Source organism: Argiope bruennichi, chromosome 8 (assembly GCF_947563725.1).
Source record: "Argiope bruennichi chromosome 8, qqArgBrue1.1, whole genome shotgun sequence".
NCBI lineage: Eukaryota > Metazoa > Arthropoda > Arachnida > Araneae > Araneidae > Argiope > Argiope bruennichi.
The window spans coordinates 54716351-54734757 of record NC_079158.1 but is presented as its reverse complement, the minus strand read 5'-3'; the positions used below and the strand labels follow the sequence as shown (position 1 = coordinate 54734757).

At 29.4% G+C, this 18407-nt stretch overlaps 1 protein-coding gene across 5 annotated transcripts in view; it reads right to left on the bottom strand.

Annotated features, from left to right (window-relative positions):
- LOC129981769 (paired box protein Pax-6-like) overlaps positions 1-18407 on the bottom strand; it is a 256014-nt gene that overhangs the window by 44928 nt on the left and 192679 nt on the right. For 4 of the 5 annotated variants that reach the window (XM_056092764.1, XM_056092763.1, XM_056092767.1 and 1 more), the window contains 2 exons: positions 4176-4325; positions 1201-1245 (listed from right to left, as the gene is read on the bottom strand). In XM_056092764.1, the coding sequence (XP_055948739.1) occupies positions 1201-1245; positions 4176-4325 (195 nt within the window). The remainder of the gene's footprint in view (positions 1-1200; positions 1246-4175; positions 4326-18407) is intronic. The other variant, XM_056092766.1, reaches the window with a different exon arrangement.

The window sequence follows — 18407 nt, the reverse complement described above, 5'->3', positions numbered from 1 at the left end:
TGAGCATGGGAAAATAAATGCATGAAAAGGAGGAAATTGCGCGCAAAATGAGGTGATTAAGATGAGATTAATAGCAGAATAATGAGTTATCATTATCTAAGCAGCTATGATTCGAAATTCTTTGCATTACACAAAATGTACAACGATTCGATGCATGTTCAAACCTAATTTTAAAAAAAGGAAAAGAAAAATGCACAGAGACATAAAATAATTTAATGCATATCCCCCCCCCTTCAAATTATGTAAAACTACCTTTCTTTTTAAAATATATATTTGATACGTCGTACTCATGATTTATTTATTGCTGTTACTTACAATGGATACCACTCAGTGTATGTACAGTTTGAAAAAATCTCGTCAAGAAATTCGACTGCGGCGACCTATTGGAAGAGTCTTGAATTTGAGAATATAAAATTGGCGGGGGGGGGGGGGAGAGAATAATCTATAAAAATCCGAAGCGTGTGCAGACCTGGTTTAGGTTAAAGCCGTCGAAGTCAAACACTTCAGTTGAACGCACTTCAAAATTTAGATGTCTATTTAAAAATAACTCTAATCTCTTTTCGAAATGAGAAATTAATCTAACTTAACTAAACAAAGTGCATTAAATCATGTATATGAATTTTAAAACCCGTAATGAAACTCGTTCATTCTGAAAATACAATAGAGAGGCGCTGCAAGTGTCAAAAAGAAAGAACAAAGGAAAGCAAGTGTTAGGAAAGCTCAGTGTTTATTTTGAAAGTTTTTACTGGGATATGAAGCCACCACCAATAGTTTGGTTTGAAACTATTTAATTTGAAATATGGCAAAATGTTGAATTTGTTAATTCAGTGGCTCCTAGAGTAATTATTTTCTCTTTTGCTGATAGACAAAAATATTTAGAATAATGCGAATGGAATCGAACATCCTTGTATTAATTCATCATAAACATAAAATGAGGGCATTAAATTAAAAAAAAATGTCGTAATTTATCAAATCTGAGCTCGTAAAAGCTTATCTAAATGCAAAAAAAAGGAAAAAAAAAAAGCATCTATTATTTTCTAACCATGCAATATAAAATACATTGTAAACGGAAAAATAATATTAAAATTTATTAATTTTTTAATAATATTAAAATTAAAAATAATATTTTACTATATATGTTAATATAGCTTTTCGCTTAAGAAAAAAAAAAAAATCATTTATTTTGAAAATGAAACTTACTATTCGCCAAAAGGGGCACAGATGTAATAGGAGAGGTTGAAGAACCTTAAAATAAGCGAAGAGAATAAGTAGTTTCATAAATTTACTGAACAGAGAAGAAAATGAAAGTGTATGAGAGAGAAAAGAAAATCATATATATAAAAAAATCGTCAATAAAATGATAGCACATCACTAATCAGAAATTGAACTGATAGTTGAAATCAAAAACATTATAAGAATTGATTTATTGACTCTATGGATTAACACTGTATTTGAATCAAAAATAAATTTAATGATTTGATTAAAGTATTAATCACTAACCACAAAGCAACCATAATTGAATTTCAATTATACAAACACAATTATTCTAAATTTTACTAAGAAATATGAAACAACTTTATTTAAAAAAATATAAAGGAACAGAAGAAATTAGTTTTTAGTGGCCACGTTTATAATAAGTTATTGTGATTAAACTATACAATGAAAAGACAATTTAATGATTAGATTGCCTTTGTTTAATGAAAAATAGAGTCTTATAATAATTAGAAATTTGTTAAAATTTTTTCTTTATATTTTTTTCCCCTGGTATCTTAAAGTAAATCCGATTTTTTTTTTCTATATAAAATGAGTCCAATACGAGAAAGAATATCTTTTTTTTCTGTTGCATTCTATTATTATAATTTTTTTTAAATATCTGATAGACTAATAGAAATATTTCTTCAATTTTTAGAAATAAATATATTTATGAAATATATGGAACTAATTTTTAAAAATTTGTTTGAAAACAAAGCTGTATTAACCCTTTCGCCGTCCTCTCCTGTCCGTGAAAATTTCTGTTTTTCCTCTTTTTTTCGCCGCATCAGAACAAACAAGTAAACATTTACAAAGCATTTTAAATGTTTAAAAGTTTTAAAATGTAGAAGAACGCTTGAATCGTGTTACGACCGCTCTGCAGAAGTTCCACTTGAACGTGCTAGAACACGTTACGGACGACGAAGAGGTTAATATTTCCTAAGTTTTAAAAATTGAGCATATTTAATCACACTTACATGAAACACAAAAATATTTAACATTTCGGTACAACATTCAAATTGCTCAAAAATTCAAATGCACATATGCATGAACTGCTGTCAACTCGTCGAAAATTAATATAAAAAAAGGCATGCAGTCGGGAACAGAAATTAAAACAAAAAAGTAGAAGTTCCATCATTACCACCCATTGCCAGCACTTTTAAAATCACTCTTTTCTTCTCACGTTACAAAAATTTACAATTCATGCAAGTTTCATTATAATTTGTAATGATTTTCTACTGCCGCTCAACAAGTGAAATGGGCAAAAGAGCGAGCGAGAGAGAGAGAGAGACTCGGTCTAATCGCTCCATCTCTCCCTGAGTAAGTTTGCACCTTTATGGTAATAGGGCGTTTAATGAGTCAAACATCATTTATTGCCGAGTGAGTAATACGGCAGCCTCGGAAAAAGAAAGAAAAGCAAAAGCCCAAACTCGTTATTACTTAGGGAGGGCGGATCTGAGCTCGAAGATCTTTCGCCCACCCTTTTTTTCTTTTCGCTGGAGATTTACATTCATATTAGACCCTTTAGGGGTTTTTGCCTTCGGCCCATTAGCACGAAGTTCAAAGTAAAGCAGCGTTTTGTGGAGAGATCTCGCTGCTGTGTAGGATGCTGTACTTTACTTGAAAAAAATAATAAAAATACAATTTGGCATCACCAATAAAAAATATAAGGCGGACATATGATTGACTGCTATTTTATGAAACAAGTGAATGCATCATGCTTCTTATTGCTGTAGAATGGCTTAAAGTATTAGTTTAACTATAATAAAAATTATTGTTGAAATTTTAAAATGATAACCTAGCATTTTTATATAAGCTGATTTTCATCTGAAGCTTGGAAAAACGCATGAATTCCATGACATTTTTTCTGATATACAGACTGTATTCGATATTTCATTAAATTTAATAATAAATCCGAGATTTTTAGTCTAAAAGTAATGTAAGTATCCTGAGCTGTGTAGAAATTCTAGTATCACTGAAATATAAGTGACTCTTTAAAAAATTGTAATAAATGATATTGTTTTCAAAAACTTTTTTGGACGTACTTAACAGGTTGTTGCTATTTGTGTTTTTATCTTTTTCTATGATTCGAAATTTTATATTAGAACGATCAGATGTAAAATACTTCGAGTCCTGCACTACCAAATATTCTATAAAAGTTCAATATTTTTTGTGAAAAGAACTTTTCACATATCTAATTTTTACAGAATTTTCCTCTGAATGCATGTAAAATATATAAACTTCTTTATTATCAATTTAATTATTCGTTTTATAAAATGACTTGTTCCAAAAAAAGTATATGAAAGTATTAAATAATTGTAAAATATTCAGTTGATTAAAAAATAAAATTTGAAGGAAATGATTTCACATGCTGTAATTTGAAACTTAGCACTTTAAACTTTTTGAAGCGAATCATATTCGCTTGTGAATTACATAAATATCAAATCAAGCCTTACTAAAAAATATATAATCTGTTTAAAATAATACTAAATTTTTTTCTTTGGTTCATTAACGTTTTATTTAGATATATTTTCCTCTTTAATAGTAAAGAAAGTATATAGCAAATGGTTTCACTAGACTGAAGTAAGTTCACTTTGCATTGAATTTCGACAAATTATATCAGAAATCTCACCCTAAAGACTCAAAGTTATAAACAAGATTATTGTAAAATTAACAAAATTAAGATCCCTTTACAGACTTTCAAAAGTGTACTGATCATGTTAACATAGTTTTGAAATTGAAAAATCAAAGAAATAATGAATGAATGAATCGTTTGTTTAAATGTCAATTTTAAAATTTCTTTAAAGATTTTGCAATTATTGGTAAAAAAAAAAAAAAAAAAAATCTCTGTGCATTTTCGACAAGTAATCCATAGCAAAAATAGTTTTAATTTCGTATGTAATGAATCAAAATCAGCTGCTTACCTAGTATTTTGTTTACTGCAGTCTGTGAGGTAAGGAGTTGTCGAGCAAAGTCGTAGGGTCTTAGCCCATATGGAGAAAAATCGTGGACCATCCTAGGTTGAGGCAAAGTCTCACCGAGTCTTGTATTTAAATACAGCGGACTAAGATTACCTAAAAGGAAATAAATAAATAACATTAATTAGAATTTTATTCAACTTAAGCCGCATCTAATAATGAGCAATAAATCCTTCACAACTAGATGTTGAAAATATTTTTTTTTAAAGCAACAAGCAGTAGTCGGTGTGATATAATACTATTAATAACAGTAAGAACAGATAATGAATGAAAACTACAGTTTTCATTATCAATGACATAATATGACATCTTAATTTTCATATTTGATAGATTACTTAGGTTCTTGTTTTGATAGATTACTTAGGTTCTTGTTTTGATAGATTATTTAGGTTCTTGTTTTTAAATCACTGTATGGATTTCGTTTTTAAAATTATTTCTGAAATTATATATATTTTTTCGAATAAAAAAAGATAATGACTTGCATATCAGTTAAGAAGGTTAAAATTTTATTTGATATCTGTAAATATCGCTTTATGGCAGGATTATGAACATCAAAGAAAAAATCATTTCTATGTTTTAAAGTCACTTTTATATATTACCGTATAGAATAAATTTGATGTTTTATTGGAGTTGAAAAATATTCAATAGCGTAATAGAAAATTTTTGCTATGAGCCAATTTCTTATGGCGATATTTTTATAACATATTGCTTCATTATTTCTTTAATTTTTTAAATATTTATAGTCTTAAAGACAGAAATTTTGAAATTTCACATATAGCTTCCATTGGAAATATTTCAATATTTTTGTCACACAAATATTTGATTCTAATAACATTATCACGTGAGTGTGCCATTCACTTTTTGTAAAAAACTAGATTATGATAAACCACTTTTTTTTGGTAATTTTCTAATCTGGAAACAAAACAATTTTTTTTTCAAAATTAAAAAAAAAAATCGAAATGAATATTTATACTTTTGTTATCAATAAATATTATTTCTCTTAATTTGAAAATATTAGAACATTAATATATTTAGTGAATCATCAGTAATAAATCCGTCATCAGTCAATTAAAATTACCAAAAAATCAATGTCATCAGTCATTAATTAAAAAAAAACATTCACTGATATTTTTTCCTTAGAAAAAAAAGGTAGTAATTTTAAATTATTGTTTAGTTTCGTGCGTTTATATCTATATATTTTTACTTTTCCTATTATTTTTTCCCCATAAAACATATATTTAATAATATATGCTTTCATAAAATTTCTTCTTCTAATTGAACTAATAGATAAATTTAAGATATGAATTACTTCCTCATTCAGTATTCAAACTAGCGGAAAATTTAGTCTAATTAAAGCAGTCATTTAAAATATTGTTCAGAAATGGCATGGTAAAAATGAAATATAGTTGCATGTGTGGGGATTATTACATTTCAATTTCATACCATAAATACAATCTTTTAAAATTTACATGATTCAGAAAGAAACATGATTTTCAATCGGATATGGCTTCTTAGATATTTCATTTGCCATTTTTTTTAAAGATTCAAGTTTTTAAAAGTTCAAGTTAAAAAGAGAAAATATACTTTGGCAAGATTTGCGAATTTCAGGTATCGAACACATGTATATACATTCTCTGAAAAACTAAAAAAATATATTTTATGCCAATTTTTAAAATATATAATTAATTTATTGTCTCGAGCCATATTGCATTGGTTTCAAGCAATGAAAGATCATGAGTACATTTGATTTAAGCTAATAACTGAATCGCATGATGGTAGATGCCCATAGATGCAAATGATCCCCTAAAGGTCCAATGGCCTTCAGAGAAAAGCCGATGGTAAAAAAAACCGAGTGGACGATCGACCACTTGCTCAAGAATTTCAATCGATTAATTAATCAAAAGCCAACTAATACCTTAGAATTACTCCACTTTCCTTTGAAAGCTACCACGAAAAACCTTCCAGATATATGGTGTGCATGGATGGATAGAAAAAAAAACGTATAAATGCCCGATCATTATCAATAGCAGTGGGCAAGAAAAAGGTTAAGGAAGAAGAGTCAAAGAAGCCAAAAGAAGAAGAAAAAGCCTAGCGCGCCATTTTCATTCCGACTGTTGACATTAATAAAAAGGATTATACGAGACGCGTATGTTCACCGAAGCGTCGCAGAGTTCCATTTTAATTGGTTACCCCGAGGGCAGGGAGATACTACCTTGTCATTAGGCCTGTTTACACGGCCCCTGTCACTGCAGAGACCTGGACACGCGAGATGTGGGACCAGCTAATGGCTCGCTAGCAGAGGACTTTCCATCACGCTACGGTCTGCATTCTTCGGTCGGTACCAAGGCATTAATTAGAAGTTTCTTCTGGCGAGTCCTCCCCTCGTTTGGCCACTGCAGACCCACCCCCCTATAAAAGCCGAATCGTCTTCTTCATGTTACGTGTGTGAGCACAAGGGGATTCATGGTAATTAATGTCTGCTGGATCAGCTTTTGGATTTCGGTAATCGGTCATAAGACATCCCCGTTTCTTGTGATTTGTTTTTACTTAATTGCTGCTGCGACTGAGCTTCTGTGACTGTCATATCGTTTGCAAGCAGCAGAAAAGGGAGGACAAGAAAAAAAAAGAGCAGATGATTAAAAAAGAGATGTGGATAAAGAAAGATATTCAACTCTCCAATTACTGAACCTTATACCCTCAAAAGTTAGTTCAGGAGACTGGAATCCATCATTGCGGCGTGCTTTAAAGATTTTTAGTGTTTAACGATCTTTCGTAATTCGAGTAGCTTCAGACAGTATGATATATCTGACAGCTTCAGGAAAAGGTGTGTGTTTTTATTTCGATGTCAATGTATAGATATAGGAAACAAGTTACAACTTATAGCGAAATCAGAAGAAGTATTCATTAGAACAGTGTAGTATAATTTTGGAGAAAATAATATAAATAATAAATTTCATATTTTTAATTTTTTTCTATTTTAATCAAGAGACTGAAAAACCTCATGTTTAAATGAAAATATTGTTTAAAAGGAACAAAACTGAGTATGATATAAATAAATAAAAAAAAGTATACGTAGTAAAATTTTTCTTGTAATCACATAAAGCTACTCTTATATTAATGATGTTATAAATAAATAACCGTACATCATGAAACTAAAAGTTTTAACGAAAACTGTTTTAATTCAATCAATACTGAGAATGATAAGCATAAAAAATAAAAATAAAAAGTATATGGAGTAAATATTTTTAATCACATAAAATTGGCTTCATTTTAATGTTGTTATAAATTAATAATCGTACGCATATATTTTTTCCTAAAAATTTTTGCATTTATGAACATGAGAGTCATCATTACTCTTCAATTCTGTAGCTGCTCTTAAGAAAAAAAAATCTATTAAATATTTATACTATATATGTTCGCAGCTCCGATAATCATAACTAGTTCGGAGTTTCAGAAATTCCACTAATAAAAACACTGTTACCTCATTTATATTTTTCATTGAAAAAGAATCCCCAAAATTTTTTTATGAAATTGAATATAGGGCACAGTGGTGATAGAAATGCAGATGATTTAGGCGAATAGTTTATTAATTTTTGATAGCTTTTTAAAATCGAAATGTCGGATAACAACTATTTCTTTATGGAAAGTATTTCTCAAAAATATTTACTTACTGTTGTGTTTCCTTCCCCCTTAAAAATACCCAACCCCCCCCCCCTTTTTTTTTTCTTTTCCTTGCTAACATGCTCCCATTTTCTGCGATGAAACGGACACAAAATCAAACTTATCCGAATGAAAGTTCAGTTAAGCATGGATTACTAATAATAACTATTAAATATTTAATTATGCAACTCTTTATTCTCAGAATTTGAGACATATTTAGAAATGTTTGAGAATATGCTTTATAACCTTCTCGACTACAAAGTTCGCAGAAATTGTATAGTACATAGCAGGATAATCCGATTTTAGGATAATTACAGTGATCTCTTTTAACGATCTGCCATCTCTGTACTAAACAAATGACAGAGTAAAACCATTTTCTGGCTATTATTTTAAATTTACCTTCTCTTAGAAAATATTATACGAAATATCTACTTATAAAAATGCAAATGGAATTATTTTTTTCTAAATAAAATAATTTTATCTTACTCTTTATAGAAACAAATCGACTCCGCATAATCCTTACTCATAGCAAATGAACTAAATAAAGTCAAGTTTTACCATTTCACAAAAAAAGGTTTAGCTTATTCTTCCTCAATAAATGTGTGCAAGCAGAAGGGATTAAACGTTATTATTTTCCGGCACAATATCAAATGGTGCGCATTTTGCCTGAAGCAAAGACACACGGGCTACAGATGTTGCTAATGAATCATTGCTTATATTTAAGCTCTAGGTTCAAAAATTCAGTGAACTTCCCGAAATCGTTCAACCTCGGTTCATTGTTTCAGTCTTTTGCTTGGAATTGTTAGAAACTTCTAATTAATAGAGAGGTCTTCAGTGGATTATCACGAGAAACTTCCTTGTCTGATCATATCAAGCATCTGAGTCGTCTTAATTGCACGAATTTGATGTGATCTTACTGATTCCAAGATTGACAAGCAAATAATTTTAAAGAGTGATTTCGGAAGAATGCGGTTGTAGTGGTGTTTTAGAATTGTGTTCAATTAATTTTTATTGGATATGTGAACTTTGTATGTTGCATAAACTTTTATTTTTTATTCGAAAAAAATTTCTTGCTAAAATTAACCGAAGGAAGTGGGCTTAAACATGCATTATAACATGAAAACATATGAAGGGTTTGCTGCAAAAAGGATGTAGCTCCAATTAGGGGAATTTGGAGTCACATTTACTATCATGTTGTAAAATAAAAATTTGTTCGTTTAGTACCAGAAAGATATAGCTCCAATTGTTAATTCTCGCGTTAACTCTAGCGATGGAGTTGTTTGTCTCATTCGTTTGTTGCAATATAGAGGTAGCTTCTGGTGCTACCGCCAGTTTTCTGCAAACTTGAATAATTAGAGCTACTTCCTTTTTTGCAACAAACCCTTCATATATGACAACGTGCAAACATTAGTTTTTCAATGGCAGTGGCGCTTCTTTTACATAAAAGATCAGAGACAAATATACATTACATTCAAGTGCATATTCAAACTTACTAAATTATTTTCATATAAAATTTTGTTATTAAATAAAATAACATATTTTCAATTTATTGTATATAATTTTCCATGTAATGTTTGCGATTCAATTTCTATTTTAATAAGAACAAATAAATAAACTTTTTATTTTTTCTTTTCATTTTGACTATCCTTTCTATTCCAGGAACTATATGCATAAATGAGTCAAACTCTGCAATTTAAATTTTTCTAAATTTTTTTGAATTTTTAATGTGTTTTCAGATTATTTTATAAAATTTTAAAAATTGCTTTATTGGATATAATGCGTTAAGAACTCGGGATATGTATCTAAGTTGATCAAAATTGCCCAGTGAAAGAATTTTCAGTATTTTTACTGCAAAATGAGCATAAAACTTTATTAAATGTAATAGTATTGTAACTTTGTACTTTCTTAAAAATTCTGTTATCAGAGTACTTTAATGTCTCATTTATGTAGTACCAGGGAAAACAAACCTCAATCGGCAGCTTTTTTTTGGGGGGGGGGGTATTTAGATACGAATTACATACTGACTGCATATGAATATTTTTCAGTCTTACCTACAAATAAACTGGTGGTTTAAATAAAAAAAATTTTTTTTTTAAATTTAAAAAAATCATGAATGCACTTAGTTGTATTTGAATTGGTTAACCCAATAATTGCATTGTTGCTACTGGACGTGAGCCGAATGTATTCATATTTGGTCGAATGTATTTCATATAATGTCATATAATATTCCGAATGTATTTCATATAATGTCATATAATATTCCGAATGTATTTCATATAATGTTATATAATATTCCGAATGTATTTCATATAATGTCATATAGCACCATCCCGCAAAATTTTGATTAGTAGGTTATTACCCTATGGAAACAATTCAAGCACCACAAAAATTTACGAGATGGTGCTGTATGACACTGTCAGCATGAGAGAAGATAGAAAAACACTGTAATAGTTAGCTCTAAAAACCGTTTTTTTTTCTTTTTGTGTATGTGTGTAAAATCGGGTTTTCCCAGGAAAGACACCTATATAAGTAAACTTAAAAAACAAACCCTTATTAAATATAAAATTTAATCCACATCGTTAGAGCCGTTTCCGAGATACACGAAATATATATATATATATATATATATATATATATATATATATATATCAAAGAACTGCCTGTTTAAAGATATAAGATATAAAATAAGATGACCCCCCAAAAATTGGGAGAAAATTCTTAATTAAAACTATTACTCAGCCATCAAACAAATAGATTATTATGCAAATGACACGGTGAAAAATATAAATGCATGAAAATTAAAAGCGCATAAGATAATAAGCAAAATATTTGGAAAAATATTCTTTCTTAAAAGACTTAATAAATGTATGACACGAAACGTTTAAATCATTGCCCCGAAAAAGTATTGATATAGGAATAGCAATATTAAATTTTTTTTAACAGCACTGTTTAAAATATTGCACACTGAGGGTTTCATTTGCTCTCTTGCCGGAAACAAATAATTTTAATAAAAAAAAAGATAATAAGAAAATACGTCTTAAATATATTTTTAAAAAGTTGCATTAGAATAAATTTTTATTATTTTGTATTTTATTATATTGTATTCTCATTTTTTTTTGATGAAACAAAATCTCTCCAAAATGTAAATTATATTTAACGTTTTCATTTCCTGTAAACGACTTATGCAAGGGTGTGACTGTTTAAACGAATGAAATATTTTCTGAGATACAATGCGTCTTACTATCAACAGCCTATTGTTTAACAATTGGAGAAAGTTTCCGAAAACAAAGGGGGAGGGGGAATTACAGAGAGAAAAATGTTTCGATTGTGTTGAACTGATGCTTTTATTCACTTTTTATTTACAACTTTCTTTAAAAAGAAGAATTTCAATACCATAACTTTGATTCTGTTTCAGCATTATTTATTTATTTAAAGGAAAAATAGAAATGTGTTGCTGTTTTGAAGGTGGAAACGATTTAAAAAGTAATTATTAAATCGTTCAAGTTCGTTGTTTCCATTGCAACTTTCTCAATTCTTTAATCCAATAAAGCGTTTACTAATAATAAGAGGGATATTTAGCAATATAGGCCTACAAAAATGTTATTAAATATCGCAATAAATTCCGGTGCTTTTGAAAGAATGATTTTCAAAGTAAATCATGTTTTTAAATACAGTATAAATGGATTCATTTTCAAAAGTAATTTTAAAAAAAGCTCTTTATTTAATTTGATGAACATTAGTGACTGGATTGATTCCTGATGTATATATCGGCTTATTTCATTTCAGATGATAAAACATTTCTGCTTTACAGCATTAAATAGAATGGTCAATTACGATCAATTTGGGAAGTAATAGGCTTCTGTCTTTTCTATTAACCATTCCAGATAGTAAAGAACAAAAATAGCCATCTGAGATTTTAGAAAAATTGGCTATTGGTTATTAAAAATGTTTACAAATTTTCACAAATAAAAAAAATTAATTGTAGCATTTTAAGCTAAAGCATAAATTCTGACATTCTTCTAAATGATATTAGCTTATAATACGGCAGTATTTGGTAACATTTATCTCCATTTATTCCATCAAAATTAATTCTATTATGATTTAGTTCATTGGATAATTAATACACGATGATTAAAAATTCCGTTACCCCTTTATTTTTATTAGCTTCTTAATTGATATATAATTTTAAAATCAAATTTACAAAAGAAAAGTATCAAAGAGCTTGTATTGCAGGGAAACTATTTTTGTTCCAAACTTAATTGTACCTTATCTGGAAAGTGATAATTATTTTTCATATATATATAGATATGCAGATATAACATAAAAAATGCAGTTATCCGAAGTCCCTTACCAAATTGGGTTGAATCAGTTAATAAAAAACTAGTTTTGAAGTGCCATTCCACCATTTCAACAGGAGATTCCCAAAGAGCAAGATAACAATGCTTAGTTTCGAAAATTGGAAGACTCAGTCGCGAAATGAAAATAAAAAGTAAATAAAAAAAAATAAAAATCGAAACCAGCCCCTTTCCGATGTGTTTCGCAGGCAACCGGAAAAAAAAAAAAGATGGCAAAGGAAGGCACTGCGCCACGACGTCCTCTCAAGCTGGAAATAAATAAGCAAACCAACAAGAATCGTCGAAGAAAATTGAAAAGCTTGGTTCTAAATTACTATAGAGGCGAGAGAAGTAGTTGGCAATCTTCATTCAAATGCCATCCTAAGGGTAGGTTCAACCCTCTTTTTACCCGGGGTTCATCCCAATGAAGGTGGTTTGGGAATTAACAGGAGAGTCAGCAAAGGTCGCGTGGACTTGTATTCCAACTTTTCGCATCACTGATCAGCAAGGTGAACAACAGGCAGAATCAGAGCATTTTTCTCGCCTTTTGGATACTGCAGGGGAAAAGTATTGCAGAAGAAAAGTAATAAATATAAAGAAACTGCAGCGGTATCTTGCTATTAGCGGAGACAACAAAAACAAGCAGATAAAATGATGTGCCCCCGCAGTATTATGCTTGGGTAAACATGGAGGATGAAGAATCTTCTATTATGGGTTCTGGTGACGCACGGATTTATTTTATGTGTACTTATTATTTTTTTAGCTCCTTTCTCTGGTGTTCTTATATATATATTCCCCTTTGGTTAAACCGAGAGTTGTGATTCCGTTGCTTGGGATTCATTCCAAAACAGTGTTTATCGAGGGATGAAAAAAAAAAAAAAAATGCATCTTTGGCAATTTGAAGAGTGGAAAGTGAAGACGAAATGTGTCATTTTGTTTGGAAGTGGTAAAAAATCGCCGGTGGAGTTCAAAGGACTTGAAGTAATATGGCGTGAAATATGTTTTATTAGTAATATATGTTTAAATCCATTACTTCCACTTGTAAAAAATTTTTTTTCTCTCTCTCCTATTATTTATTTTTCGTACTCTCACAAAGATGGTGGAGCTCACGGTTGTTAGTTATGTTTTGCTATTAGACATGCTGTGGCGGAAAATTGCCGTCAAAGGTAGTTGATAGGAAAATTTGGATTTGAGCATCGTATAATTTAATATTTTCATGAAAATTATATTTCGTGTTTAACTCCTAAATATGCCTGTAGAATAATATATATGCTTTTTTTTCTCTTTTGGTCGCGTACTATGCTGTTTTAGAAATATTTTGTTTTCCACAAATTTTATAAATGAAATGTGGGAAGGTATGCTGATGGTTGCGTTTTTTTTTATCTGAAAAATACCTTTTGCAAAAGAATTAGAGGATATATTCCAATCGCATTTTTTGTAATTTTGGCTTATTTTTTAATTCATTTCGCGTGTTACTGTATTGGAAGTGATTATTTTAAAGTGGAATACCCTTCAGTATATTCTTATTTTTAATTAACAACAAAATATTAATTTAAATACAAAAAAATCTTAAATAAGTAAAGTAAACATGAGTTAATTATGCTTCGTTTTCTTTAATTATTTAATGAAATTTAGAAGATTATAAAATTTTCTTACAAAATTTGGTAAATTAGCATTCTAGGATAGCAAAGATTTTTTCAAATTAGAATGTTTACTTTTGTTTACATTAATGATAGTATAATAATGCATAAGTGAAATCATTAAGTACCGAGGCATTTTTAGATTTGCTCATTTTTTTTCTTTCGAATTTCTCCAGTAAGGGTGCAACAGAGTGCAGTTTCAACTGATAAAAAAATCCTCTTTGAGTAGCTCGGGTCTCAAAGTTTAATTTCAGTCGCAAAAAAGATGCAAAATGATTGTTCGTTTGTTTGTTAGATGACGAAAAAAGATGTTTCAAATTTTGTCTTGAAATGAATAAATTTTATAAAAATGAGAAATATGCTAAATACTTATAAATTATCAAATTTAAATAACAGTAAATAAGACGTCATAAATAAATAACAATAAATTTTATTACATTAAGACATATGTTCTGCAAGATTTAATAGAAAATTCTGTAAGTTATTAAAAAATATGAAGGAATATTAAAGATTTTATTTATAAATCATTTATATCTTCTCCAATATCCGTGTTATTTTTAAATTCGTACAAGTATTGAGTTTGATAAGCGAAACTACTACCCAAAATCGCAAAGCATTGATTGCCGTCAGTGAAAGAAGGAGAGGCAAAATAGTTTCCTTATCCATCCATTTCTAGCGAGTCTCACGAATGTCCACGAAATCTAATCTTGGGTTTAAAAAGCGAATTCAAACATTTTCTTTATATGGTTTGAAATACAAGAGCAGTTCTTCAGGCTTTTCTTGAGAAATCCGAAAGAATTTGATTCTGGATACTTTTGATCAGATTGTGCATTATTCATTCAAGCATGAATTGTCATTTAAAATTTCCTTTATGTTCCATTCAATTTCCGTCTTTCACATTTCTGAAAACAAAACAGTCGCGCAATTCAAAATAATCTTATCTGATTGCAAACTCCGTATTTTATCAATAGTTTATGTATGTGATTTTGGACAGAATCCATAGGAAAATAAACACTTAGAAACATAAACATATTCCGATAATAAGCTTTTCAAACAAAAAGTTTAATCACTTCTTTTCGATTACAATAGATTTTGAATTCTTTCAAAACTGTTTTTGATACTATTCAAAAAGCGATTTAGGAGGCTACCACTCGGACAACTTTTCAAAACTAAAATAATGTCGATCGCTTTCTTTTTTAGTGTAATCAGATAATATGGTGGAACTTAGCAAATGTGAATTTGTTTTGGTCCTTTTTTCTTATTCAATTAATATTATCCTATCGTTCTGTAATTCGATATTGAACCAAAAATCTTGAAAAATTTATTTCCGAATTATTTTTGTTTTTTTAATTAAATATATTTTATCCTTTAATGGCTATAAGCGAATAATGGTAAGAACTTTTATTTATTTGAACATTGATGTATATATACTCGATAATAGAAGTAATAAAAAATTTCTCTTAAAAATCATTTGTCCTATTGGATATAAATTGAAGGATTATTTGAAGGCTTATTATAGTTTTTATTATGTTTGTTGAATTTAAATTATGATACACATTTCATATATTAAAACACTTATTTACTGAAAAAGTCTTTAATTTATGAAGAATTTTTAATTTTCATTGTATTATTTATTAAATTACTTATTGCAAATCGAATAATTATACTTTGATTATTATAATTATTTAATATATGAAAATGGTTTTTTCACTGCTTATCTATATTTGAAAAATTGATGTTTTCTTTTCGGTCATTTTTAAATCCGATTCTTTCAAATGTAATTTTTTAGAATAATTTCATTGTTATTGTGACCCAATCTGCTTCAAATGAGTTAAATTTCTCTATAGTTATGAAGCATTTTATTATCAAAGTTTAAGGTGACCTTCAACGAATTATAACAATTCTTTACCAATTGTGAGCAAATCAAAATTCCGTATTCTTCCCAGCCAGGATCTAACATGCACATATGACCATTAAATGACATGCAAATTAGGTGTTTAAAATAAGCAAGACATAATAGCCATAAAAAAAATGTGATGGAAGATAAAAAGCAATTCGCATAAATTCGCTCTGCAAGAACCGGCTGAAAAATGCATATCATAAAAGCACGTAATTACGTAACATTTACTTGTTAATGCTCAAAAAAAATTCCGATGCAGAGAGAGAGAGAAACGAAATAATACCAGAAGCACATAAATAAAGACGAGTCTTCCAACAAACACTTTTCGCCAAGAAAAATCTTTTCCGCTTCCACACTTCAGGCATGTTCGCGCATCAATCTTGTAGATTATAAAAGTCGGAATGCCTTTCGCACAATCGCACATGAAATATAAAACAAAAAGAAGAAGAAAGAACGAAAAAAAAATTTGCTTCCCCCTTATCCAAAATCTTAAAAGATCACCCATATAAGCCAAGGCCGGGATCTAATGAGTGCTTATCTCTGTCGTCTGCCCCATACAGATGACTTTTTAATTGATTACAAGGTCAACAGATTTCGAATTCACCCCACACACCTCGCTCGAGATGAACTGAACTAAACCCACACCACACCACGCTCGTAAAACTTCAACGCGCTTTTTCTAAAGGAAAAAGTGTTGCGCGTTTACTTATCCAACTTGCTGAACATCCAAATGTCTTTTTATCCGGGGATTGAAATTCACGGCAGGGCGACGCTACTGGCTCAGTAATGACCTTTTTGATAATCGCCAGGCAAGGTGTCTCTAATAAGACACTTATCAAATGTCTTGGCCAGCCAGATAAGGAGATGAGGAGTTTTTGCCTTTAATATTATGTTAATGATTTTTATCTAAAAAGCGATGCTGATGAAGAATACTTAATCCGAGAAAAGCTAAGAATTGCTCATAACTGGCTTCCATTTGGCTTGGTTTTTCGAACATTATTGTGGCGCAGCAACTCAATTATTCTAATGATTCATTTTTTTCATTTCCTTCATTAAGCCAGGATTTCTGGCGCCGCGGCGGGACATGCCTGCATACTCAACGAATGGTTAAATAAATGTGAATATTTATAAAATGTCTGAAAGACTATATTAAAACAAGGCCCAGTATTAGAATTTAAATTACTTTTATTTCGAACATTCTATCTCAAAGCTAGTCTTACTTAAAATATTCATATTAAACAGTAGCAAAGAGACTGAGGATAAGGGAGGTATATATGTATGCAATGAAATATCACGAAAAGGGTGAAAAATAATGTCATACCTCTGGAGACATTCACATTTATTAAAGTACTAATGATACCTGGGAGCAAAACAATTATATTTTGCTCTGGATGCCTGTTACCTCCACTGGCCGCTGATACCAAATTAACAATTTTTAAATACTTAGCTTTGGGGCTCAATTTTCGGTATAAATTATCATACTTCTTTACCAATAATTTTTGTGTTTTAAATTATAGTAATCAAAATAACTATAATGTTAAGATATCTGTTCTCCTGTTTTTGATAGTGACGCTATATTTTCGTTTTAATGCACTTTATCTTTGTTTGTCTTGTGTACAAGTGTATGAGGTTCTATCATGACATTTTTCGTTTTGCCACTTTTACTGTGCTGTGATGTCTCCATTGCTTTTTATTATCCTTCCCATATCTATCTTTATCTCATCTTTTTTTATTATTTATCCCATATCTAGTTATTCCCGTATCTTTTGGGCATATCTGCTACCAAAATTTTAATTCTTTCTGATAAAAATACGCTTACAAAATGGAACCAGCTAGCAAAGGCAATTTATTAACATATTTTGGATTTTTCTGCTTTCGACCCTTTTAAAAGATATAAAAATTGCTGCGATCATATATTCTACAAAAAAAAAAAAAAAAAAGGATGATAAATACGAAAAGGAAGCCTATATTATTTCTTGAGAAATAACAAGAAAATCTATTAAAAATTATTATAAACTGCATTTTAGAGAATTCGTAGATAATTAACTATAGGTAACTGAATGTTCCAAAATAATTTTACTTATGATGTTTTTAAAATAAAGGTTTTATGGAAAATTTGATTGTAACAGATTTAAAGTTACGCAATTTCGGTCGCGATCCACATTTCAAGAAATTCTGTGCTATATATAATTCAGAAAATCTCATGCTGTTAAAAAGAATTTATACAGCACGAAAAGTAAAAAGGAGTTTTCAGGTTTCAGCTTGTACAAAATTATTGTATTGCAGTTGATGCATTGTACAAATAAGTTACTGTCGGGTAAAACTGCTGCTGGTTTTAATATGGAAATTCCACTGGTTTTGTAGTAGTCCAAGCTAACTTATGCTGACGAATTTCAATTAATTTGAAAATATTACATGTTATTTGAAATATTTGCAGGGAATTACAATTTGCTGTTATAAAAAAGTAACTAAAATTTATTAATAGGATTAAAAGTTTTTTTGAAACAAATTTTTTGAAATGTTATTTCACAATAAATAAATTCAAAAAAAATTATTTATTTTGAATTTTTTGGAATTTAATAGTATACTCTATTACTATTTATTAATAGGATTTTTGTAGAATGTTTGGGCAACTGAAATTTTG